Source organism: Thunnus albacares, chromosome 7 (assembly GCF_914725855.1).
Source record: "Thunnus albacares chromosome 7, fThuAlb1.1, whole genome shotgun sequence".
In the NCBI taxonomy this organism is placed as follows: Eukaryota; Metazoa; Chordata; class Actinopteri; order Scombriformes; family Scombridae; genus Thunnus; species Thunnus albacares.
This window is the reverse complement of record NC_058112.1, coordinates 717,664-743,503: the sequence shown is the minus strand read 5'-3', so window position 1 is coordinate 743,503 and position 25,840 is coordinate 717,664. Positions and strand designations below refer to the sequence as shown.

The 25,840-nt window shown below is 39.1% G+C and overlaps 1 protein-coding gene and 1 long non-coding RNA gene across 8 annotated transcripts in view; one reads left to right on the top strand and one right to left on the bottom strand.

Annotated features, from left to right (window-relative positions):
• The window catches only part of akap13 (A-kinase anchoring protein 13), a 170,299-nt gene extending 145,748 nt beyond the window's left edge, over positions 1 to 24,551 (top strand). For 4 of the 5 annotated variants that reach the window (XM_044357341.1, XM_044357342.1, XM_044357339.1 and 1 more), the window contains 22 exons: positions 1,029 to 1,135; positions 1,320 to 1,466; positions 1,573 to 1,682; positions 1,802 to 1,945; positions 2,557 to 2,682; positions 2,809 to 2,926; positions 4,433 to 4,553; positions 6,669 to 6,799; positions 6,897 to 6,973; positions 7,091 to 7,157; positions 7,381 to 7,495; positions 8,864 to 8,946; positions 9,064 to 9,255; positions 10,829 to 10,984; positions 11,074 to 11,144; positions 13,090 to 13,134; positions 13,517 to 13,567; positions 13,698 to 13,892; positions 14,155 to 14,436; positions 16,663 to 16,782; positions 16,906 to 17,134; positions 18,022 to 24,551. In XM_044357341.1, the coding sequence (XP_044213276.1) occupies positions 1,029 to 1,135; positions 1,320 to 1,466; positions 1,573 to 1,682; positions 1,802 to 1,945; positions 2,557 to 2,682; positions 2,809 to 2,926; positions 4,433 to 4,553; positions 6,669 to 6,799; positions 6,897 to 6,973; positions 7,091 to 7,157; positions 7,381 to 7,495; positions 8,864 to 8,946; positions 9,064 to 9,255; positions 10,829 to 10,984; positions 11,074 to 11,144; positions 13,090 to 13,134; positions 13,517 to 13,567; positions 13,698 to 13,892; positions 14,155 to 14,436; positions 16,663 to 16,782; positions 16,906 to 17,134; positions 18,022 to 18,080 (2,746 nt within the window). In that variant the 3' untranslated portion in view covers positions 18,081 to 24,551. The remainder of the gene's footprint in view (positions 1 to 1,028; positions 1,136 to 1,319; positions 1,467 to 1,572; positions 1,683 to 1,801; positions 1,946 to 2,556; positions 2,683 to 2,808; positions 2,927 to 4,432; positions 4,554 to 6,668; positions 6,800 to 6,896; positions 6,974 to 7,090; positions 7,158 to 7,380; positions 7,496 to 8,863; positions 8,947 to 9,063; positions 9,256 to 10,828; positions 10,985 to 11,073; positions 11,145 to 13,089; positions 13,135 to 13,516; positions 13,568 to 13,697; positions 13,893 to 14,154; positions 14,437 to 16,662; positions 16,783 to 16,905; positions 17,135 to 18,021) is intronic. The other variant, XM_044357340.1, reaches the window with a different exon arrangement.
• Positions 1,340 to 2,333, bottom strand: LOC122986206. 3 transcript variants are annotated; one of them, XR_006404262.1, is made up of 4 exons: positions 2,235 to 2,295; positions 2,089 to 2,133; positions 1,852 to 1,976; positions 1,340 to 1,426 (listed from the first exon to the last, which is right to left on the bottom strand). It is a non-coding gene; the product is annotated as an uncharacterized LOC122986206 (long non-coding RNA). The 3 variants fall into 3 exon arrangements; XR_006404260.1 differs by lacking the exon at positions 2,089 to 2,133 and having other exon boundaries at positions 2,235 to 2,333; XR_006404261.1 differs by lacking the exon at positions 2,235 to 2,295 and having other exon boundaries at positions 2,089 to 2,226.
• Positions 24,552 to 25,840: the final 1,289 nt, after the last annotated feature.

The window sequence follows — 25,840 nt, the reverse complement described above, 5'->3', positions numbered from 1 at the left end:
GTAAGACACAACTGTGATTTTACTATATATATTTTTGGAGAAGTAGTGTGGCCAAATGGTAAGAGAGTCATTCTAGTGACCTGTGTCCATGTCTTTGAGCAAAGTACTGATAGCCTACCATATTATGTTCATCAAAATAAGCCCAGCACTGGGCCAACATTTGCATCTTCTTAACTGAGACCTGGTCACACTGTTCACTCTGCTACTTAAAACATTCATTTAAAGCTGCATTACTTATTCCTGGCCACTGGGGGTAAATAAATCAGTATTTTTACTAGATTAGCCTGCTGTTTGATGATGTTTGTTGCGGTGGTGTACAGAGAGTTTTTTGCTGGAAATAGCTGCCCAAGACAACCATACAGTGAATGCCCAAAGTCAAATCAAAACTGTAAAGTAAAAGAGACTAAAGAGAGACCTCTGTTAGGCTGCAGAGTTTGGTTTAATTTGTATTATGAGCAAGCCCTGTTGTATTACACAGTCATTTTATTTGATTTCAAAAATATGATTAAAGCAGGTTTAAATAATTTGTAACCCTTTATTACACATTCACCTTCATCCCTTCACTAGGGTTCCATTAGCAGTGGCATCAGCTGCTAATCAGCACAGCCCGAATTATCTGCTGATTTTATTTGATCACAGATCAATATCATTAAGGTCCTCAAATAATGGTCCTCAAAAATCCAGATGTGGTCATGTCTTCTTTATACTGTTGCACATTTTTGAAGAGTAAATGAAATGTTATGTTTGACTTGTAAGGACCTCCAACACTTTGGAAGCCCTTTCCTGCACTAAGTAGTATATTTGTGCCCTGGTAAATTTGGTGAATTTGGTTCATCTGTGTGGATTAAAACACTTTTTTGTTCTCACTGTTATTTTATCATTTTTTTTATGTGTTTATTTTTCTTCCTCTGAATGAGAAGCATTTAATATATTTGTTTTGAAAAGTGATATACAAATAAAGGTGGTTGTTGATGTTATTATTGGCAGAGAGTAGACCTCAAAAACTGTCCATGGTTTTTTGCTTATAGTTTAGATGACGTCCCGCTGAAAGGTCTGAAGTCTCTGTCCCAGTCCACTGACTCTCTTCATCAGGGGAGCAAAGTCAATGCCTCAACTGAGTCACTCACTGATGAAGGTAGCTCAAGACACACCCACACACACACACACACTGTAAAAACAGTTACTGTGAAAACTCCTTTTTAATTCACTCTCTTGCATCCTAACTTGAGAGACTGTGTCTGACAAGGATGAACAACAAGAAAAGTGTAGTCATTTATGTTGATTCCTGTATGTGACATCTGAAATCGTGGTGTTTAAAGGTACAGAGATGATGGACAGTCAGCTGATGGGCGAGTTTGAGTGTGACATCAAAGATTTGGAAGCTGATTCTTGGAGTGGTACAGTGGATAAGAAGTTCCTGAAAACTCTGAAGAAAGATGAAATCAAGAGACAAGACGTCATCTATGGTAAATACAGATAGTGTTACTCACTCTTAGAGAAAGATAGACCAGAGCAGACAAACTTGAGGGGTAGGTGTAGCCACTCAAGACATTGAGTCTTTTCTCTCCACAGAAATGTACCAGACGGAGTTCCACCATGTGAGGACACTGAAGATAATGTCTGAAGTTTATTATAAAGGCATTCAGAAAGAGCTGCAACTGGACACTCACACTCTGGACAAGGTGAGGAGTGTGCTGATCACTTTAACAAATGGCCATGCATAGACAATATTAATACTAATAATACGAGTGATAATGAAATTCCCGCGCACTACATCTGATTTATTTGTATTTTTTTGTAGATTTTCCCAGTTTTGGATGACCTGTTGCACACACACACACGTTTCCTCACCCTGCTGCTTGAGCAAAAGAGAGCTTCGTCAGCTGAGGGACAGAACAATAACAGCTTCCTCATCTGCAGCATTGGTGAAGTCCTGGTCAATCAGGTGAGGAAGAAGAACAGACCTTCTGAAAATGCTGCAGGGATGAAAACAACACCCACTCTTGATTGTTAGGCTCTTGGGATTCATTTAGAAATAAAGGTTTTTAGGATTTATTTAACTGCCAGACTCCACTGAAACTACCTTACCTTCAAATAGAGAGCAGATTGTTAAGGTTTCAGTTGTATACTCTGCTGTGTATTTACAACATGGTTTTTTGAAAATGACCACGCTGACTGAAAAGACAAGAGTCTAATCTATTGATACATATATAATATGTTTAATTTTGTCTTACTTTTCATAGCAGCAGCATCTTTGAAAGTTCAACAAAGTGCTAGCATCCCACAGAGGAAGTAGTTGGTGGTTAAAGGTTACAGGAAATGTGACAGAGACTAACAGTCACTAATGCCCCTGGTGGCCGCAATGTTCACTACCGCCATACATACAAAGGATAGAATTCTGTTCACTGGAAAATGATATGACTTGAATAAAAAGAGAAACTGTGGTTAATGGTAGCACTTAAGTAAAGGTCTGGATGCCCTCTGGGGATCACAGATATCTGCAGTACATTTAATGGCTGACCAGTAGTTAAATAAATATGTTGTTCTTTATTTCAGTTTTCAGGCTGCAGCGCTGATCGTATGAAGAAAGTTTATGGGAAGTTCTGCAGTCGCCACAATGAAGCTGTCAATCTCTACAAAGACTTGCATGCTAAAGATAAACGCTTCCAGGCTTTCATCAAGGTCAGCACTCATCTCACACCAGCTCCTTTCTATGTGCTGCATATGTTTAATGGGACATTAGTACAAAGCTCTGGTTCATCTTCATGATATTGCATTCTTAACTTTCGAACCTTTCTCTCTGTGCAGAGGATAATGAGCAGCAGTATTGTGCGAAGGCTCAGTATTCCAGAGTGCATTTTATTGGTCACCCAGAGGATCACCAAATATCCTGTTCTCATCCAGAGGATACTCCAGCACACCAAAGGTAAGGATGAAGACACATCTCTACAGAGTCACTGAAAGTGTCCATAGTTTCTGTCATAAACACCCAGTGTTGCATAGAAATAAAAGAACGTTGTGGACATTGTGTCTCCAGCAGCAATGACAGCAGTTTATTTGAAACACATGTAAAAACTGTGTAGTTATAATGTGTGGGTAAGATCATCATTGAAACTGTAGAAGTTGTAAATATATGACAGCATAGTTAATATTACACTTGTACAATCTGACTATGAAAACGGAAATTCAAATTCCAGTTGAAGCGTTGTGAACTCATCAGTGATTTTTGCAAATAGAAACATATAACTACCAATTTAAAAATGTAATGTATGATAAATGGAATAAAGACAGAATATTGACCCATGGCATAAATTCAAATCAAATCAAAGCAACTTTATTTATATAGCACTTTACACACAGAAACAACAGAAAAAAAAGATAATAATAATAACAATAACAATAATAATTAAAGCTTGAAGCAGTGATGATCGACCCTCGCACCTTTGTACACGCTGGGGCGCGCCACAGTCGAAGTGCTGTTATTGCAGCACTACATTATATTACATTACATTTACAATGCATTTACCAGAGGACAACAGACATGGATATACATTTTCCCAAATACTGCATTGCATGTAGGAGATAACTATCACTAGAAAACATGCACTAAATGTACGTTATGTTGCTGCATATCAAATGTAGACCACTTTAAATTTCATGTAAATAAAAGGAAGTTTGTAACACAAGGCTTGCTTTCAGTTGCCAGTAGGCAGTGCTACCCAAGTAGATCTCTAATGTAGCAAAACATTTATTGGAGATCACCTGACATGCATATGCATTTTCATGAATATCGGATGTTGCACGAAGGAGTTAAATATCACTTCCTGTGTCCACTAGAAAACACCCACTAATTGTATGCCATGTTGTTGTATATCATGTGTAGACCACACCCTGTAAATTTCATGTAAATCGGATGATGTTTGTCATGTAAAGCTGATTTCCTGTTGTCAGTAGTTGTCAGAGCCATGACTTAGTGATGCAAAAACTATTTACATTTTGGGACATACTAAAATCTTGACAAATGATTTGTTACACAGCAATCTCACATTCAGCAGACCAAATTTGGAGGGAGGGGGAGGCGAGGATGGAATTGCGTGTAGTGGTAATAAGATTCGTTCATAAGTTCATAATCAGAAGTTCATAATTTACTGAATGGGATACTTCAGAGACAGAATTATGATGTCTGAGAGTTAGGCAGATTGGGATGTGAGGTTGACAGTCCACGTCCCACGAGTGGTAGGGGATCAAATTTGGCCACTTGTTGTAAAAATTTCACTTGTAACAGGGACCCTACCAGTAGATTTACGTTGGCAGCGAAAATTATTTTGATCATGCGTGTGGATTACTCCATGGTGGCATCATACAATAAATGGAATAATAGAACCAAATCAGTGTAAGATGGGTTTACCTCGTGACTGCTTTGCTCTAACAGATACAGATGAAGACCACAGCTGTGTTTCAGAAGCATTGCGGTGTGTGAAGGAGCTGATCACTGCTGTGGACAGCAAAGTCAACGAGCAGGAGAAGAAGCGAAGACTGAGGGAGGTCTACAGGTATACTAGACTGACTAGATACTACATACAGTATATATAGTGGCTGTGCTGGAGTCAGTTTCTGGTGACAAACTAAATAATCACTCTAATGTAGACTAGTGTATTAGCTGCTAGATTATAGGATAGGTGAGGTGCACACTACAGTAAAAATATACAGAACTGCCCTAAATACTGTTTTTGTGACCAAGTTTGTATTGAATGATTTCTGTTCTGTTGGACTTCATATTTCACTTGTAAAACATATTTCACAGCGTATTGATGTTGAAAAACCTTCCTATTGGTCACTGAGATAGTCTCAAATAAATCATAAAAGCTGAGGTTCAAAGCTCACTTTGTTCCTTGGAATCAGCAGTTGAGAAAACTCATCGCAAAGTCTATTAATAGCTGATGAAGATCATGTGATGTGATCAAAAGCTCCAGAACAGCTACTAAATACATCTTTGGAAAAAACTGTTTTCTCTTATTATAAAAAAATTAACGATTTACTACAGATATAACTGTTAAACAAATCCTCAATATGAGTTGACTGTGAAGTCAAAATTTCATTTGATTTTCTTTTTTTTCCTCTTTTCTAAGAGAAGTTTTCAAATATTTTTAAGATCTTTATAGATAACAAAAACAATTGTTGTTGAAATCCAGATAAGCTCAAATTAAAAAGAAGATGATGAATACATAAGAATAAAAATAACTTGAACTGCCTTATAATAGGAGAAGACTGTGTTCAAACTAAGTCTTCAAACTTTATGTCCGTCACATTGTTCCTGAATTTCTCATCTCTTGATCTCTGGAATTTTTCTCAATAGTGTCATTGTTAATGTATCAGATTAAGTTACAAGAAGAACAAAGTGCTTCCAGAGAGAACCAGAAGGATCTCTAGGGAATGTTTTAAAGGGAAACTTCAGCATTTTTCAACCTGGACCCTTTTTCCCATCTTTTTGTGTCTAACTGACAGTGACAATGGAGACAACAATCTTTGAAATGAGTCCAGTATTGAGTGAGAGCGCCTTAGCCAGCAGCAGTGTAATCCTTCAGGGCAATAGTGCCTTGTCAATGTACATCCACTAAAAGTGTTTGTTTTTGCCGCTGGCAGGCTCAGATTGTTATTATGAGTGTCTGACATCATTATGGAAAGGACCATACACAGAAAGAAAATGTTCTTCGTCACCTTTCAGTTGATCTAGTTTGTTTGTATTGCGTGTTACCAAGTCTCACTCAAGGAGAAGTCTTGTTCTGAAATCTCACGAGAGTTGAGTTGTTGTCAATATCAGCTAAATATTCAGCCATGAAATCTTTAAGATAACACTAAGCTATGCTTTCTGTTCTCCAACACGACAAACTCCTCCCGGCACTCCTCTCTCCAACTCTGTCATGTCATGATTATTTAGCTGATTTCGACATCAATTCAACTCTCGCAAGATTTCAGACAAGAATTCTCCTTGAGCAAGACTTGGTTAGACACAATAACAAACAGACTTCATCAAGTGAAAGGTCAAAAAATGTTTTATTTCTCTGTATGGTCTTTCCATAATGTTGTCAGACACTTATAATAACAATCTGAGCCTGCCAGTGGCAAAAACAAGCACTTTTAGTGGATGTACATTGATGGGGCGCTATTACCCTGAGGGATTATACTGCCGAAATGAAAAGGAAAAGTGACATAGAATATGCACTGTGATATGTATTTCCTTTTTATGTGTGCATTTACTGTGCCTCTCTTTTCTTAAAAAAAACAGCTCCCCTTCACCTGCTCATGAAAAATAATGACATTGTTTTGTATTTAGCATTAGCTGCTAAAATGCAACACACCTCTTCACTTTGCTTTCTGTATTGTGGTGTGGTTCATTCAGGTATAAAAGCTAAATAACTGTCATTACATGTTTTTTCATGTATTTATGACACAGAAAATGTATACATAAAAAGGAAATGAAAATAACTTTGTACATTTATTACATTGTTTGATTTCTTTCATTTAGGCATTGAAAATCTTCCATAGATCCTCACTGTCAGCTGGAAACAATGTATTTTACTAATGCATTTACTGTATGTGTAACTCAGTCTGGACAAGAGCTAAGTGACTGAACTGTAAACATGGATTCTGTTTTGTGTGATCTTCAGTCGCACTGACAGTAAGTCCATCATGAGGATGAAGAGTGGTCAGATGTTTGCTAAAGAGGACTTGATCAGAGGGAGGAAGCTGCTGCATGACGGAGCACTGCAACTGAAAAACTCAGCCGGACGACTCAAAGGTTTCCACTCTTCATCCTATATATATATATAACATGCATTTGTAAACAGAAAGTGAAAAAAAAGTTGTGTAAATCCTTTGTTTCTTGGTTTTTGCAGATGTCCATGCCATGCTCCTGTCTGATGTGTTGGTCTTTCTTCAGGAAAAAGACCAGAAATATGTCTTTGCTTCATTGGTTAGTTTGACATTTCAAAAAGAAACTTTTGTCCATATATGCTGGGTATATATATGGAGTATATTCTCAGTGATTCGGTTTGATTTGGAATTGATATAATTCTGTGTTTGTGTTCAGGATCAACGCTCTACAGTCATCTCTCTACAGAATCTGATTGTCAGAGAAGTTGCTAATGAGGAACGAGGTGAGTCTTTTTCTTTTCTCTCCTTTACTGCATTTGTCTTGTGATTCTTCTTTTCTGTACAAAGCATGACATGCGGTTCTTAAAGTTTAAACAACTAAATTGTTCAGGTAGAGTTTCATATAATGTGATACATTGTTGCACAAATATTACATTAATATGGATCAATGAATCAGGTTAATCATCGGAAACACTGCTTCAGGCTTTCATGATTTGTCCCCTGCAGGTCTGTTTTTAATCACAGCTGGTATAGAGAGACCAGAAATGGTGGAGGTATTGGCTAGTAGCAAGGAGGAGCGCATCACATGGAGGGCCATTATACAGGACGCCATGCACTGCATGTAAGGACACACACACACACACGATGTTCTCATTCTTACTCACTACAAACTACATCATAGTTGTCATAATAGAGTTACCAGATGTGGATTTTTAAGTTCACTGATGCCGCTTGAGTTCTATTTTGTTCTGTCTAAAGCAAGTAGCTCTGAACACTGTTTGTTTTAGAATGAAGAGCTACTTAGTGTGATGGGGCACAATCAGGTGTCCATCCCTATATATATTTTCAGTGGGAAGTTTCTCCCCTTGCTGGACGAGCTCACACTATGTAGAAAAGATAGAGCTGGCAGTAGCAGTGCCGCAGCAGCAGCAACGTTGTCTTTGTGGACACCGCAGGCCTGCGAGAGGCAGCAGTTCAGGGATGCACACGCGCTGCTCAGGTAGAGGTAGGCTGTGTGGCCCAGGCTTAAGAAAAGCAAAACGACAGATAAAGTACAGTACAGTCTGAGTACAGCACTCAGATTATTAAGTTTTTACCAAACTGTAAGTTGTGTCTCTATTAGATCTTGCAGAAGTGGTTTCTGGTTTGACCTATCACACCTAACATAGCTGTGCACACTCACAGCTTTACAACTGAATGGACAGTCCACAAGAAGACAACATTTTGAAGTTACTAGATAACTGCTTAATTGGCAATGGCCATATTCCCAACATGCTTCATATGCAACGACACCAACAGCAAGAAAACATGTACGCTTTAGTACAGGCAGTTACTTGAACAACTGAATATAATGTAACATGAAAGTATTGTAAGCATATGCATGTATGAATAACATGTAAATACCTGGAACTGAAGAGTAGATCATTTTAGGTGCATTCAACTTCATTTTTTGTTCATATGGTGGTATGAATGAAAAAAAGTTTGACTGGTTTTCTTAAAGCTTGTCATTATCTGACTGCTCCTCTTAAAAGCTCTATCTCACAGTGTTACCACATTTTAATAAGTTTAGTGAGTCAAATGTTGTCTTAAGTAAAAAGGGATGATGGGCAAGTACATAAAATAAGATCCTGCCTGCAAATCAAGTTTTTTTTATTGATGATATTTTACCTCTCGCTTCAGTCAATTTTCAGTCACGAGCACAAAGTATGTGCTGTTTTTATCTTGGCGACTGATGGTTAAGTACTGAAATGTGGTTGTGCTTCAACTGTTCAAAATCTGATTAGGACCCAAGTGGATAGAAAGCTTCTGAAAGATCCTCCCATATGGATTCTTTTTCAGCTTTTTCAGTGTCTTAGTTCAACGGTTGTGTTTTTCTGAAATGAGTTTTTTTCATTTTTTTTTTCTTTTTTTTTTTTTTTTTCGTGTATACTATACATGAGCATGGAACCGTGAGTGCACTGACTCTGGTGTGTATTTGTTTGTTTGACAGGGAGAAAGATGAGGATGAGGGCGTTCCCAGTGAGACAGAGGAGGACAGGAGGCAGCAGGAGAACAGAGCAAAGGAGATCCGAGGTGACAGTCCATCTCCTCTATTCTACTCTATTTTATTCTGTTCTATTCTACTCTATTCTATTAGGTTCTATTCCTACATCTCCATTTCTTCATGCATTCATTTGTGTTTTATTGCAGAGCTTTTACGAAGAAAAGACGAACAGATCATCTCCTTATTGGAGGAGAAGGTCCACATCTTCAGAGACCTGGGTGACTGTAATCCTGTCCCCGATGATATAAACCCACAAGTCAGGGAACGCATGTTATTCAGGGCCACACCTGATGATGTCACAAAGGGGGAGCCAATCATAAAGGATGCCCTGAGGGAAGGTCAGCAGTCTTAGCCTCTTTTTCATGGTTCTGAGGTTATGTAATATTTTGTGTGTTTATCAGTCTATAAAACAAGGACTCTCTGTCTGTCTCTCTGTCTGCACTTTGCAACAACAACTGTTTATCCGATCCACTTCTCACTTGATGGGTGTATTGCTTAGGACCCAACGAAGTGCAGTGTCAGTTTGGTGCAATTTAGACATGCAACAAGGCTTCAGGGCTCTGCGACTGTATGTCATGAGCACAGCCGAAGATCAGAGCTGTACAGCGAGTCAGAGAAAAGTATTTTCACATGATGTGCTTAGACATGTGACATATGTATTATTAATAAACTGTGAATAAACAAGTGAAGAGCGAGCCGGTCAGCTCTGTGTCTGAGTGTGGAGTATGCTGTCCAGGAGTAAGGAAAGAGCTGGGTGTTGAAGTGGTGACTGTCCTCCACCCCTGGAATATGGAGCATTTCTCTGAATCTGGAAATGAATTTGGATTAGTGTGAGTGGATAATCTTGCTCAGGATAAAAATTTGATGATTTGGAAATTGTATAGGGCCTAACTGGAAATGGCTAGATGACGTGCGTAATCCTTAAATGACAAAAAAATACTGAAAAAATATTGAGTGTGAATGTTCATTGAACCCTCAAGTCCCTGCATGAGTTGTTTTCACCAAAAATATTTTTTCCTTCCAAGCACTTTATTAGTAGGTACACCTGTGTAATCTAATTGAATGGTGTTCCTAATATTTTGTCCACTCCATTAAAAAACATGAGGGGGGGCAAAATATTAGGAACACTTTTTAATATAATGCACTGCAGTACACCAGCACCACCCACTACGACCTCAATAATAAACATAAAGGTGAATTATCACCTTTCTGACAATGTCAACAAAAACTGAAAATGTATAAGCTTTGTAAAAGTAGAATTTATGGCAGAGCTGTTGTATTGGATTGCATTAGATTGCACAGGTGTTCCTAATAAAGTGGCTGGTAAGTATATGTTTTTGATTTGTTTGTATTCCATAATGATAAAACCATAAGCATGAGCTCAGATGGCGATCAGAGCTCAGAAATGTTTTTTCACATGGTGAGCTCTAAAAAGAAGAAGAAAAGTGGACGGCGAAAACAGAGCTTTTAATCAAGAATGGACAGACTCTTAGGCTACTTCTCACAGGCAGCTCAAAACCAGTGTGTCTCATATGAGCACAAATCTTTTGAGCAAACATACCCATTCAAATGATCACAGAAAATAAACAATCTAAGAGCCCGATATGATCAATCCGCTTTATTGTAGGATGCACATATTTTCAAAAGCTCTCTGTTTTATGTTTTATTTTGAAATGCAGCCCTTATTTCACTTGACATGAGAAAAGATTCATGATTACAGTACTTAACATCTGTGTATATACTCAATCACACCTCACATCAAAAGTATTAATATTTCTTTGCATTGAAGCAGCAGTACCAGAGGCCAAGCAGTCAGCCCGTTCTGAACAGGCACATTTTGAATGGGCACTGCCCTAGTTAAAGATTTAATGTTAATACCATGTATTTTCTTTTTAATCGCTCTCTCTGCAGTGGAGACCCTGCATGCTTTATTAAACAGTGGTGTCGGTGGAGCAGGCTGCAGTGTTCCAGTTGGCCTGACAGGGGGCAGTGTGGGATCGGTTTGTCTGCCTAGGAGAGCTGAGACTTTTGGAGGCTTCGACAGTCATCAGATGAACAGCAGCAAAAGTAGGACACATACATTCATACACATGTAAACTCGCTCACTTCCTCCCTCCCTTCAATCCTTACACCCCTATTTTCCTCTCTTTCCTTAGATGGAGAGAAGGAAGAGGGCGATGAATCACTGGACCTCCGCAGGACTGAGTCAGACAGTGTGTTGAAGAAGGTGTGTGTGTGTCTGTATGTGGTTATACATGTGTATCCATAATGTATTATTGATGAAAGCATTTTCTACTCAGATCTCTTGAAAAAATAATCTCAGTGTCACCGAGTGTACCTGATAAACGAAGCAGAAATGGAAAAACTGTTCAGCTCTTTCAGACCCAGTGGAATGAGCATGATAAGTTAAGATTCCTGTCAATCAAGCTAACGCTCTCTCAGACATACCTCTCTTTAAGCCTTAGCACTTGAAAAAAGACACTTTTGACTTACTTTTCGCCACACCAGCAGCATGGCTTCATGGATGGCAATGCTATTGGATCGATTGCCATGAGGTTTTGTACAGACATTTATGGTCCCCACACAATGAATCCTACTGACTTTGGTCATTGACTTTACCTCTAGTGTACCAACAGACATTCATATTCCGTAGAGCATGAAATTTAATGATTGCAGTGATCCCTTTACTTAAATAGCACACATTAGCATGCTAACATGCTAAACTAAGATAGTGACCATGGTAAACATTACCTGCTAAACATCAGCATGTTAGCATTGTCATTGTGAACATGTAGCTAGTGCAAAGCACTGCTATGCCTAAGTACAGCTTCACCTCACAGAGCTGTTATGAATAAATCTGGGGCTAAGCCAAACTGGTCCTGGGCATTTTTGGGGGACGGGGGTAAACCTAACTCACAGTTTGCTAAGGCATAGTATTGAGTGGAGGCAACAACTATCCCAGAGACTGTAATATCCAAATCTGGACAAATAAAACTAAAACTATCTCTCTATCTGGAGAGATACCACTTGATGTAGACCATGAGAGAGGAGAGGTTTGGAAGGAGGCCGTCGGGTCATTTAAAACTTCAAAAAATGTTACTGCTGCTGTGCTTTGTGTGTAAATGCACACAGCATCTCTTAATTTGGAGACACACCTATCTGTGATGCTGCAGGTATTAGATAAACTCAAAGGAAAGAATTCTATAGTTTGTGGGCAAAAAACAGAACATCAGTAGTGATTTTTCTGCAACTTCACAGAAATGGCCATTCAGTGACACATGACCAACATTAATTTGTAAGATTCAGACATGAATCTAACCTGTTACAGACCTGTCTGAATCACATAATAGTTGTAATTTGATCAACATTTCAATAGACTAGATGCGAGAGAAGTAAAAGAGGTGTGTGTGTGCACCTCCGCTAGTCAAAGCCACACTTTTGCGGTCTTTGCAGTTTATTATTGATCAGTCTCAGAGCTGAAATGTGGAGAAACCTTTAAAACATCTGGAAGCAGCAGCTTGGAAGTCCTGTTTGGACCACCTCCACATAATCACATAATCACCATCATAATTCCTTTTCTCATAGGTAAAATGAACTCTTGTGCCTTATCTCACTCCACTGTAGAAATAACTTGTTGACTGTATTACCATGTGCTGTATGACCATTAGAGAAACCGCAGCCTATTGTGGCTAATGTGCAGGCATAATGTTTCAGCTATGTGTGTCAATGTTACTGACATGAATTATATGCTATCTGGTCCAGTAAAAATGCCAGCCAGTATTCTAGCTTCATGGCAGCACTTCTGCTGCCAGTTGCCCGTTGGTTACAAAATAAAGCTAGCAACTATGAAGCTATCTTGACATCCAAGACTGTCTTGAAAGTGTAAATATGAGCTCTGTATTTCTGTATCTGTAGCAAGGAGTGTATCCCAGCAGCAGACATTGATGTCACAAGTGTCACAACCATGTCATAACATTTTCCTCACTTGAGCTTCATGGTTGGTGCCACTACTTAGTAAAAAGCAAACCCACGTCTGCCCCTCCATACCTTTCCAATATCTCCCTGCTTGACACTCTCTGCCAGTGTTATGTAACAGTATGGCTGTGTGGATGTTAAATGTGCTGTAAATGTTCAAATGAAAATAAATGTGTGTGTGTGTGTGTCTGCCTCAGGGAGCCACTGCCAGCCTACAGATGTTGGTCAAGAGAAACAATGAGGTAAGCATGCTGGTTTCATATTTCACCCTTTCCCCACCCTCTGGCCTCTGTATGACACTCACTGCCAGTGTTACTGTGGCACTAGCACCTTGGCTGTGCTGCAACTTAATATCATGTCAGAATGAAAGTCCAGATGATCACTTCATTGTTTGGACAAATTTGCTCCCAAATCTTTTCAAATCTGTTTTTACCACAAGATCAGCCTGTGACATCATGTGGATTGATGATGATGATGATGATATTGATGACGTATAACATATCAACATCATATCATTTATTGTGACATACATGAATCTAGGATGACAAATGGCTGTTGCATCTTAAAATAGTTCAAACTGTAAATACTGAACCTTTAGTTTAAAGTGACGCTGTGTTTGTCCAGCAGGTCCAGCACAGTGTGACACATCTTCATGACCTGCTGATTTCACTGCAGGTACCACAAACACACATTTCCTCTACAATCAGGAAAGAATGACTATAAACTTTGCTGTGTCATATAAAATGATTACTGAGACCTCATTTCTCCATGTGCTGTGTATGTAACCTTCTCTCCCTGCCTCTAGGCTGTGGTGCTCCAGCAGGACTCGTTCATCGAGGACCAGCGGCAGGCCATGAATGAGCGGCTCACCACCAACTCCTCAAGACACTCTTCTTCCTCCTCGCTCTCATCCTCTTCCTCCTCCCGCCCCTCCTCCCTCATCGAGCAGGAGAAACACAGGAGTCTGGAGAGACAGCGACAGGAAGCCGCCAGCCTGCAGGTTGACTTTCACTAGTGCTGCTGCACTTTTCTGTTTTCACTGCTGTTTCCTCTTCAGTCTGGTTTCTTTTCACATCATGAGTAACGGGTGATGTGAGCTGATACTGTTGAGCCTTGATACTTAGTTTTGCATTATATTTGTCTTGTATTGGAATCTCACACTTTTTATTGCCTTTTTACACCACTACTACACCTTTCATCTTTTTTTTTTTACAAATCTTACTGTTACTGTAATATGTATACACCTTTGTTGTGTATTTAAGAAACAGCAGGCTGCACATCAGGAAGAAAAGAAGAGGAGAGAGAAGGAATGGGAGTTGAAGGAAAAAAGTCTGGCAGAACGGGAGGAGAGGCTGCAGGAGGAAGAGGAGGAGACCGGGAGGAGGCGTCAGGAGCTGGCAGAGGAGAAAGAGACACTGCAGAGGAAGAAAGACGAGTACCAGAGAGACCTAGAGAGGCTAAAGGAAGCCCAGAGGAGGCTGGAGAGAGACAAGGAGGCCCTGAGGAGAGACACTGAGAGACTGGAGGCCATGAGGAGAAATGAGGTCAGCATCTGGGGGGGTTTCAGCCTGTACAGAATCCATACAGATGCAGCCAGGCTAAAAACAATTGAATATAAAGTGCTCCAAACAAGGAGGACCATGCTAGCCCATTGCAGTTCACTTTCTTTCTCTATCAGCAGTAGTCAGAGGCACATTTCCTCTCTTCCACTGGTCCACACCCACATAGCCTCCTCTGTCTGATTACACCTGTTGTCTGACTTTGTGTAGCTTCGTTTGGGATTTGTTGATAGCCCGAAGAGATGAAACTAGTTTTAAAGTCCAAATGTGCCACATATACAGTATGACGCTTTGACTGTTAAACCAATTACATGATGCTTGAGCTGCATAATTGTACGTGTTGGCGAACCAAGCGAACTTTCTGCTCTAGACACATGTGCCAAACAGTACATCTTTGAAATATCAAAACACAAGTCATTCACCGTCAGTGAATGTTTAATGTCTTTTGCCCACTGACAAGTGGCAGAGATGGAGGCAGCTATGTGTGACACCCCCTGTCACACTACTGGTAAACTCTTGTTCTGTGGCGGCTGCGGCTCAGGAGGTAGAGCGGGTCGTCCACTAATCGGAAGATCGGCGGTTCAATTCCCGGCTCCTCCAGTCCGCATACCAATGTGTCCTTGAGCAAGATACTTAACCCCAAAGTGCTCCTGATGACACAGTGACATCACTAAAAAGAAGTCTTACACCGTGTTTACAGAGAAAGCACTTTTAGCAGAGTAGCAGCAAGTGCACCATTTGTGTGTCTACACAGCATTCAGGTACAGTGTTGAGCGTAGTCACCAGTGTTTTTGAAACACTCAGAGCCCAATACACAATGACTGTAGTTACCGTGTAAAAATGGAGGAAAATAAACTTAAAAGACTAAAAGTGCTCTTCACCGATCACACGTGTATGACATGTGGGGCGCGGGTGGTTACAGGGGGCTGTGTAGACAGCTAGATCTTCTCTGTTTTTAATTTCTGTATGTATGTATGTATGTATGTATGTCTGACTTTGTTTGACTTTGCACTCGGCAGGTGCACCGCTGGGGACAAAAGGGAGTGCATTCTTGAATTTGGTGCAATTTGGCCATTCAAAGCTGTACAACCCTGCCATGAGAGATAAAAGCAAACAACATCTCTCTTCATTTGATAACATTCAAAGTTAGGCTTCGTTGTGGGTTTCCCAACTCATTGTAAAAAAAAGACTAGACAAAGAGAGAGAGAGGGAGAGTGAGCAACAGAGAGACAGTGGGGGAAAGCTTTCTCTAAGAGAGAGAGAGAAAGTCCATGAATGACAGAAATACAATATTATTTTTTGAATGTTTCACAGCGGTTACGTTCTAAAGCACAAACAAACAACCATCAAACACTCAACAGGTGATTTACTGTGGACACAGATGCTGTTTTGGTGCAATTTGGACATGCAACACGTTTAATATGAATAAACTCTGAATAAACAAGCAAACAGCGAGCCGCTCAGCTCCGTGTGTACGTGCAGTGGTGGCTGTTTGATATAAACACCGTCACATCACAGTCGGGTGGGGCTTCTGGACTCTGACTCAAGTTCAAACTTGGCATGTGTACTGCTGAGGACTCAAGGAAGTGCAGTGTCTAGTGTGAATTGTTTGGACATGTATAATAAACTTTGAATACACAAGTGAACAGCAATGCCGTGAGTGCAGTGGGGGCTGTTTTATATAAACACCATCACATCACAGCGGGGTGGGGCTTCTGGGCTCTCAGACAAGAGAAAAAAACCAAGGTGGAGGCAGTAAAAATAGCCAGAAGGAGACAGAAACTAGACACCTTTGATTGGCAGCAGAGTCAACCAATGGAAGGCCGTAAAACTGCTTCTCTGATTCAACTTCAGTTTAGTCTCACTGGTGAAGTTTCTGTCTGGATTAAAACTATTTAAGTTTATTTGCAGTTCATATAAAAATAACGCTGAACAAGTGAATGCCATCAGATGAACATAAAGCATCACCATGTCTAACATGCAGTAAGTGAAATACGTGTATAGTTTCACCTTATAACATCACTAATAAATGTAATATCTCAATCATCACCTTTTATGCACAAAATGGGTTAAATAAACTAGGAAACACTGTGAAAGAGCCAATTTTAACCAATGAAGAGATTGATCTTCTCTCAACTCTAAATAATGCCGTAAGGCTTTCTGACTTCATATACTGTGACTGAATGTCATGTCTCACTGCATTACTTACAGTCGGAGCAGTTTCCGAGGTACCAGCGGACTCCCTCCACCACCTCCGAAGACTCAATAAGGTTCCAGAGCTCCGGGTCCCTGGATCTGGATTCCAAAGAAGCAGCAGAACAGTCAAAAGAGGTAAAGTCCTCACCAGGAAACACAGAATGAGAACAAACACATTTTTTTATTGCTTTATGAACGTTCTCACAACTGGGGTGGGAACACCTAAAGAATACTACTTCTCCTCCTCATGTAACGCAGGTTGAGCTCTCGTCCTCTGCCCCGGTCAAAGAACCTTTCCTCCGTATCGGATCCAAGAAGATGGGCAAAAACTTCAACCCCTTCTCCTCGTCCTCCTCCTCCTCCTCCAAGACTCAGGGGGCCGAGAAGGAGTCCCAGCTCCCCACCAGACTGCTCCAGCTGGCCAAACCTAAAGAGAAGAAAGACAAAAAGAAGAAGAAGGGGAAAGGAGGAGAGCAGACACAAACAGGTAGGATGAACAGGAAGTCCTGACATTGACAGATTTTCTTGTTTGAAAAAAGCATCCCTTAAATCAAATGTTTTCAGTTGAATTATTTCTGTCAGTTTACTTCATCCATGCACATTTTACCCTCTTATCTTCAAAAGTTTAAGGGGCTTGTGAAGTGTGAAGAAGACTCTGAGAAAATAGATTAGTAGCAAAGCCAGTCAACAGTAGACCAGACTTCTGTATATTTGATAATATGTGTATGTTGGCCATTAAGTACAAGAAACGTGTTTCTCCATCACATGTTTGTCCACTGGAGAGCATTGACAGTGTATTTCTACACTGTTTAAATGTAAAAATCACTGCATATCCTGGTCACAATTCTTTAAAAAAAAAAACAATTGAAAGTGTTTCTTATGAAAAATATTTGTTTATGTTATATATTTATGTAAAAATGTGTATTAGCTGATGTATTGTTTTTGGATCTTTTAAACACTCAAATATTAATATCAGCCTCAAAAATCCAAGATCAGTTGGGCTCCTGCGTATGGCTGCAACTAACAATTATTGTCATTACTTATAAATCTACTGATTATTTTATCAATAATCAGTCAATTGTTTGGTCTACAAAATGTCAGCAACAGTCCAAAACTCCAAAATACTTCCAATCATGGGAAAATATTTTCACTTGAGAATCTGGAACCGGAGAATTTTTGATACTGTTTGCTTACTTCAATGAATAATTTATCAAAAGGGAGTTGATGATTAATTCTCTATTAATCAATTTATCAATTTATCAACCTATTGTTTTCACAAATTAAACTATGCTAAAATTGTGCCTAATATAATAATTGCCTCATATTTATTGTATTGCAGATGATGTTTGTATTTCTGTGTCTTTGTGTCTTTAGAAAGCAAAGTGAAAGTGATGTCGGATCCTCAGAATGATGGAGACATCTTCTTCTGCTGAGGACCTGGACAGTGGACACATGAACTTTTAATCTCCGTAAGGAATCAGACAGCTGGCCAGTGCAGCAGACACGACCCTTAGTGTTCCTGAACTCTCTCTTTGGATATAAAATTCCCAAGCTCTCTTTGCTGATGGTTTGGTCTGTGGACACTGTGTCCCATCCTTCCTGTCAGACAGCTGCTCTCTAACCTGTTCTCAGAGTGACAGACTGAATTACTGGGAAACAGAAGTAATGACCTCGTCCTGGAGACACCAGGTGAATTTATGCTAAGGAGATGATTCAGTCAGGAGGATTTTACTCGACAAATGTGCCAATAACCCTTGCAACCTGCGATCAGATTGAGATGCGACGGATAGCTAAGGAGGATCAAACGGGGAAAGACTATCACAATGTTCTTTAAGGCAAATCTCTTTAAGACTTTGAAACTGTAGCAAACCTTAGCTTTAACACAAACCAATAATAACTGCCCTGTCTTTGAAGTATTTTTAATGCTAACTTTGAATGCTTGTGGTGCTGGCGACTCCTGAGAATCAGTGAACAATCTGGGTCCTAGGCTGAACAAGTTGAGGAACTATTAATCACATGTGTGATATGTCCCTACATTTGCTTCATCTCCAAATCTTATCTGTCAAGCTGACAAACAACATAAGAGTGATTAACAAATGCCACTGTTCACGCTGTGTGCAGAGTTCACAGTGTGTGGTCAGTGTGTGCAACAGGCCATAGACACGATCAATCAATGATTCATCAGTCACCAGAGAGAGATGGGTGAAACTAGACAAACAGGCTTGTCTCGTGGTCTACTGATGAGTGGTTAAGACAGAAACAGAGTGGGAATGATCACCAAAGACTTTGTGGTTTTAGTGCCTTAAGTATCTGTCTGTTGAATGTAATGACAGTGGAATGAAGTGCATGCTCAAAGCAGATATTTTTAATACCGCTGTTGTCAAATAATCACCTCCAGTCTCAAGAAGTTCATAGTTTTTATTAGGTGACCATCTCCTTTAGTCCTGAAATGTACATGTCAGTATCTACAACATACTCTATCAGCTCAGTATCAGTGCATCCCTGATCACCCTCAATCATGATTCAGTGTGAAACTCACAGCAGTTCAACTGTCACTGCAGGATCAGGAATAGTCATTATTTAATATGCACTTTATATACTTGAGAAGAGTACTGATGTATTTTAAGCATCTGTCATTTCCTAATAATTTTATTTTAATTTTGTTTCAGTAAGTTTTAAGAATTTTTATCTCGTGCACACAAGTTATTATCTTGTGCTTGAAATGTATATCATCTCACAGGGTGAGTGGTCCACGTGTGCAACAGGCCATATCACGATCAATCAATGATACATCAGTCACCAGAGAGAGATGGATGAAACTAGACAAACAGGCTTGTCTCGTGGTCTACTGATGAGTGGTTAAGACAGAAACAGAGTGGGAATGATCACCAAAGACTTTGTGGTTTTAGTGCCTTAAGTATCTGCCTGTTGAATGTAATGACAGTGGAATGAAGTGCATGCTCAAAGCAGATATTTTTAATACCGCTGTTGTCAAATAATCACCTCCAGTCTCAAGAAGTTCATAGTTTTTATTAGGTGACCATCTCCTTTAGTCCTGAAATGTACCCGTGAAATGTTTGCCTATAGATACATTTCGCAAATTTTAACATATCTGCATGTTATCTAATTGAAATTAATGAATTGGAAGGTAATAATTAGGATCAAATTACACTTTCTAGGAAAAGTTCCAATAAATTACTATTAAATTATTTTGAAATGACAGAACTAAGATGAAGCATTCCCCATGAGAACAGTAGTACTTTGTAGTAGAGTTGGGTGAAAATCCAATATTATTTAATGTAGACTTTTACACTGAGATGATATGATCATATGTTGTTGTTTTACAATATTCTGTTGTTCAAACAAATTTTAACCAAAAACTAACAAAGAGCTTTCTCTGATGGCATGCAGAACAGTGGAACACAGTTGACTGCACTGACACTTAATTCTTGACCTTGGAAAGATCAATTGACAAAACAGTCTCACCTCAAACTGCATGTAGAATCTACTCTGGAGCTTTTGACCACATCACATGGTCCTCATGGGCAGATTGAGTTTGCTCAGTTGCCATGGAACTGTAAATGTCCAAAGCTGTCATGATTGTGAGCAGCACTGGGATTTAACATCCATGCTGACTTCAATCATTTGGACTATTTTGCAAGTAGTTTTGCAAACATTTGCCTTTTTTGTAATAAATGTCAATATTGGGAATGTTTTTAAGCCATATTGCCCAGCCCTAATTTGTAGAGAGTCGTCTACAGTGACGGTATTGACGTCAGAGAGACAATCAATGAGTTTACACTGAAAATCAACTTCGTAAACAGCTCATGTTAAAAAAAAATCTTGTTGTGTTTATAAAGGGCTATAGACATTTATATATAGACTGAAACTGCCAGTCACTGACTATTAGTAATAGTGTAAATTCTCATGTAGTGGCTGGAGACCACTCAGGAGAGCACCAGGACTTTATTTCTCATTTCCCCCATCAGTACAGTCATATTTTAGTTGCGTATCCTTTGATCTGTTCCTTTTTACCATATTTGCTCTTGCTCAGCACTTCCTCCATCTTTTTCATATTAAAGTCCTTCCAGCAGTCCAGGGAGCATTATCGCTTCCTTTTCCCCTAAGGACTTTTATTGTGAAACAAAGCAGAATCAGTTGAAGTGAATTGATCTGACTGAGAACAGTACTACTGTTAAAAAGAGAAAGTGAGTCACAGAGTGCTGAGGATAACTATGTTGACCTGATGGAGTAATGCTGTGGAAATTAACAATATATTGAATTTACCATCTGTGCCAGTACATTATATTTACTGCTTATTTAATTTTTTCCCATGACTATTATGTCAGATCCAGGCAATTTGACTACTGAGAATTTACAGTATTTACCAAAGCCAGGTTGAATATAGAGTCACATTAATTGAATTCAGTATGAAGTGAACTCAGGATTTATAGAGTAATAGTTTTTAATTTTAGACAAGCTCCAACAGATTACTGTTTGTAATTTTATTGTAAAGACAATTCATACATGCATTGGATCATGAGTGAAATGATGATAAAAATGTTGGTACTACTTAAAAATTGTTTTTCTTACAAGAACCTCTCAGATGTTACTTGAAATCCCTTTGTGCCTCAGCTTTTATGATGCATTTTACTTTAGCTGAAAGGACAAATCAAATACAACCAAAAAAAATTCAAGGAGCAAAAGGAAACAATTTGTTTAGTATCCAGCCCTTGCTCAAAATCTCTCTCCTTAATCCAAGTATTGTTTGTCTTTCCTTGCAGTCCTTCCCTTTCCACCCCCTGCTAATATTGATAACACACCAACACACAGTGGCTGCCTTGAGGGTCATATTCCTCCCCCATCCATCCAGAATAATAACTCATAGCCTTAGATTTGTACCACATTGATTTTCTCCTCCTTTTCTCTGCCCGGGTCCCTGCAGTGAACTGATAGGAGGCTGCAGTCTGAAGAATAATATTTCAGCATACAGTGTAATTTCCTACCTTTCTGCTAAGAGGAGCAGATTTATACCAAAAAACTGAAAGCAAAAAAACACAGAATCAGGTTCCTTTGGAGACATATTAATAATCCTTGCATATTCAAATCAAAAGTGATATATTTTGTCAGTATCACACAGCATTAATAGCACATAAATGGGAGAAATATGTTTAAATACATTAGTTGTGCCTTAAAGCTCCACTGTAATTAAATTGCATGTTTTCTGCTACAGCCTACAGATCTGGGGTCTCATTTAGAACCATTGCGTACGCTCAAAATGAGACCGAAAGAGGCGTACACCACTTCCCACACAAATGTTGTGATCTATAAAAACATACTTGACAGGAGAGTGGAGACAGGGGAAGTTGGCAACGCAGATGGTGAGGTGGTGAATTGAAGCCAGATTGTATAATGATCTTCACATATTTAATTTCACTTCATATCACATGTTAATTATAGATCCACTTTATCTTAAACATTCAAGCCAGCAGTGTTATTTGTGCTTCTGCTAGTTAGCCATAGCTAGACCATAAGCACCTTTCAATTTTAAAAGATATAATACTGGTACATCTTCACCACCTGCACTCATATATGAACTGTGTAAATTAAAGAAACACCTGGATTTTGGAGTAAATATAAATGAATACAGTGTTTATTGTATTTTAGATATTAAGTGTGTGGTGTAAAAACTACTTAAAGCTGGTTAACTGGGAACTGGCCTGCTGCAGTGTTCTGTAAGAACTTAACCAGAGATGTCTGACTTTACGTTCCACAGGAATGTTTATTGAAGTTGTATGTGGTTGTTTTGGGTTATACACATAACTTCAGCAAGTCAGAAAACTTGCCTGATACGCTGACTCTCTGATTGGTCAGGCGTCTCAAGCGAGAAACTGATTGGTCCGGCAAAAGGAACACATGCAAATCACTATTCATGAAGGGTTTTGCATTGACCATTTATGGTTGAATGAGGGCATGTAGAGGGCTGGGTATGAGGCTGATTCATGTGCACACATTTTAGTTGGACTATGATTTATAAAGGGAACATTGCCTGCAGGTGTGCGTACGCACGGTTTTATAAATCAGGAGTTTTTTGTTTAGTATTTTGGTGCACACCATTTTTGGCTTTTGTGAGCACGTACACTTTTAGTCTGGATCCTACGCACTGTTATATAAATGAGACCCCTGCTCTCTAAATAAGATTTCCTGTGCTCTCTTTAAAAAAGAGGAGAAATTTTTATTTTCTTTTTTCATCCCATCTGTACATTACCTAGTCAGAGTCTACAAAGACACTGAACATCATTTTAAACTGTATTTGCATAAAGTTTTCATTGTTCTGTCATAGGCTGACAGAGGCCATGACCAACAGCAAAAACACAGACTGAGACAACACAAAAAGAACAACAACAACCCAGTTTGGCTCTCCAGTAATGCCTCCCTCTGGGATAAGTGCACTGCTAACATCAGTTTGCTAGATACTCATTAATGTCAGCATCATTCATTTTAGACGTTGGTGTGGTCAACACCACCGCTAACCAAGTTTTTTACTTAGCTGTCAATTAAACACACACTGGCCTGCCCACTCAGAGCCTTAAAGGTTAAATGAGCCTTTCTCATGATAAAAAAAATGTTAACAATAGATGTAAAAATCACTGACATGAAAAATACTGATTTGCATTTGACTTGAATACAGATTCAGCCTTCCAAGTATGAGTGGTAGATGAGATGTTGTGAAATGGTTTAGAACACATGCCTACCAAATGTAAGGGGAAAAAATAATATTTTAGATTAAAAACCTTATTAATTTATGACTGATCTTGTCTTTGATGTTATTAATCAGGATGTGCCACAAGCATTTTTCATGAATTTTTTTCTAATTGTGAACTTCATAAGTTTTTTTTCATCAATTGGGAATTTATTTTGAAATTCATATAGATACATGTTTATCTCATATGGTGTGATGCTATTTGTATATTAAACAACCAGAGAGAGGTGCTCCTGTCTGAAACTTAAAGATTAACAAGCACATAGTCCAAATGTATTCACCTTCATAAGACGCAAGACCAGGGTGTTCTTTAATTACAAAAAGCCATCATAAGACTGTTCTACATTTCAAGCCAAACACACAAATAATCAACTCTTTCTTTCTGTAAATCTCAGCAGTACTCCTTTCCCATTTTCCACCACCACATGGCTTTCTGCAGAATCTTGCTGGGAAGTGGAAGATTTCTTTAAATACAAATTTACACTTATCATCCATCCCCATCTCTGATCCAGACAACCCCCCAAAGTGATGTCTTTTAGTGTGTGTCAGTGTCCTTGAGTGGATTGTAATTGCAATCAGTAGAAATTACTCCACTTAAAGAATACATTAGCAGGGCCACTCTGCATTGTTTTCTTCCCTCGCACAATTTTACAGTTTCATTTTACAGAATCAGAAACCAAAATCTTCCACTTACAGATCCCCGAAAGAAAATAAGCTAGATCACAAAAACTGTTTTTGACCTTTGACTTCAGTGGTTTGACCAGGAAGTGAAACCTGATAATCTTGAGTTTTGCTGAGGGTTGTGGCAGCTGGGAGGTCCAGCTCTTCTCTTCTTCACTCAGCATGGGCTAGAACATTACTAAACGATTCATAGCGAATTTTAAAAATTCATATTAGACCTTACAGTTTTTGCACTGTATGTCAGACTTTTTGAACTTAATTTGTACTAAAAACAGAAGGTACAAAATTAATTATTCTCATTTTATGTACAAAGAAAAAAAGGGCAAAGCAACAAATTTTGTAAATATGTTTTATGTACAAATTTGAACTTCCAAAGTATTGATGACTGTGCATTTTGTTTAATTGGATGATTGTTTTTTTTAATAAATAATAAAGCTTTATTTATCTTGCTGTTTGTCAAGTGATGCATGTTGTGTGGTACTTTTGGGGGTATGGAGGTGGGAATTAATCAGGAAACATGACTTTGGGGTGAAAAGGTGAGAAGAGGAAAAGACTGTTAGTGTCCCCTAGATGCACAATGAAAGTGTTGGACAGGTTTAACTTTAGTCTATTTATGTAGTTGTTCTTACAGAGGTTTAAATGCACAGTATCATCTGATGGTGGTGCTACAGGAAAGACCATGGAGTTCATCCTCTTGGGAGTGTGAATGTGCTCATTACATTTCCATAGACTATTTCTTGAGCAATTGCCAGGCAATCAGCGGAGACTCCAGGAAGTCACTGTTCCCAGCCAAGAAATCAGTCTAGCACATGACCCCCATTAAAATGGCTGATGTGTAATTTTTACACATCAGGTTTTGTATGGACAAAACAAACAAGATATAGCTTTTTAAAAATAGCTGCAAGCGGCAATTCACGGGTTCAAACCTTTTTGTGCTCAACATAAGGAAGCAGCTCAATCGGTCAAAATTAAAGTCACAAGCATGGTGAGTTTCAGGTTTCAGAAAGGTGAGCAAAGTCACTTCAGCTAGTTTAATTCCATTGAGACTGATCACACACTTGTTTCATCATCACAAAGCCTGCAGCATTGAAATAATCGCATACTCAAAGTTCCACCATTCGTCCCCCCATCATTGGATTTGAACAAAACTTGGTGTGCAAATTCAGGAGATAGTATGGGATATATCCATTGAGTTTAATCAGGATTGCTCAGAGGCATCTTGAGTTATGAGCAAATATTTGATAGGCCATGCCCACTTTCACCGATCAATATCAGATTTTGGTTGATACTCATCCCCAGAGCATGCACACCAAATTTAAAATTTTAAAATTCTGTCCACTGGCTTTTCAGATACACTTTTGTGGTATTTGTGGAGCTCCCTATGGGCCAGGCTCATAATGCTTTGCTAGACCTATTCCCAATGACAGACTGAAGTTATCTACAGAGATTTATGATGGTTGAACAAACAGTTAAAGAGTTATGGCATATATTCTCTAAGCCCCACCCTTTGTGGAGATATTACAGGCTTACTTGTGGTTCCTTGAGTCTCCAAAAGTAGAATGGGAGGCAGAGCCTTCATCTATTAGGCTCCTCTCTTGTGGAACCATCTTCCTGAGAGCTTGGTTCTGCTTAAGGTTTCCTCTCATTAAAGGGGAGTTTTTCCTTGCCACTGTCACCAAGTGCTTGCTCACGGGGGAATTGTTGGGTCTCTGTAAAATAAAGTACGGTCTAGAGCTCCTCTATGTGAAA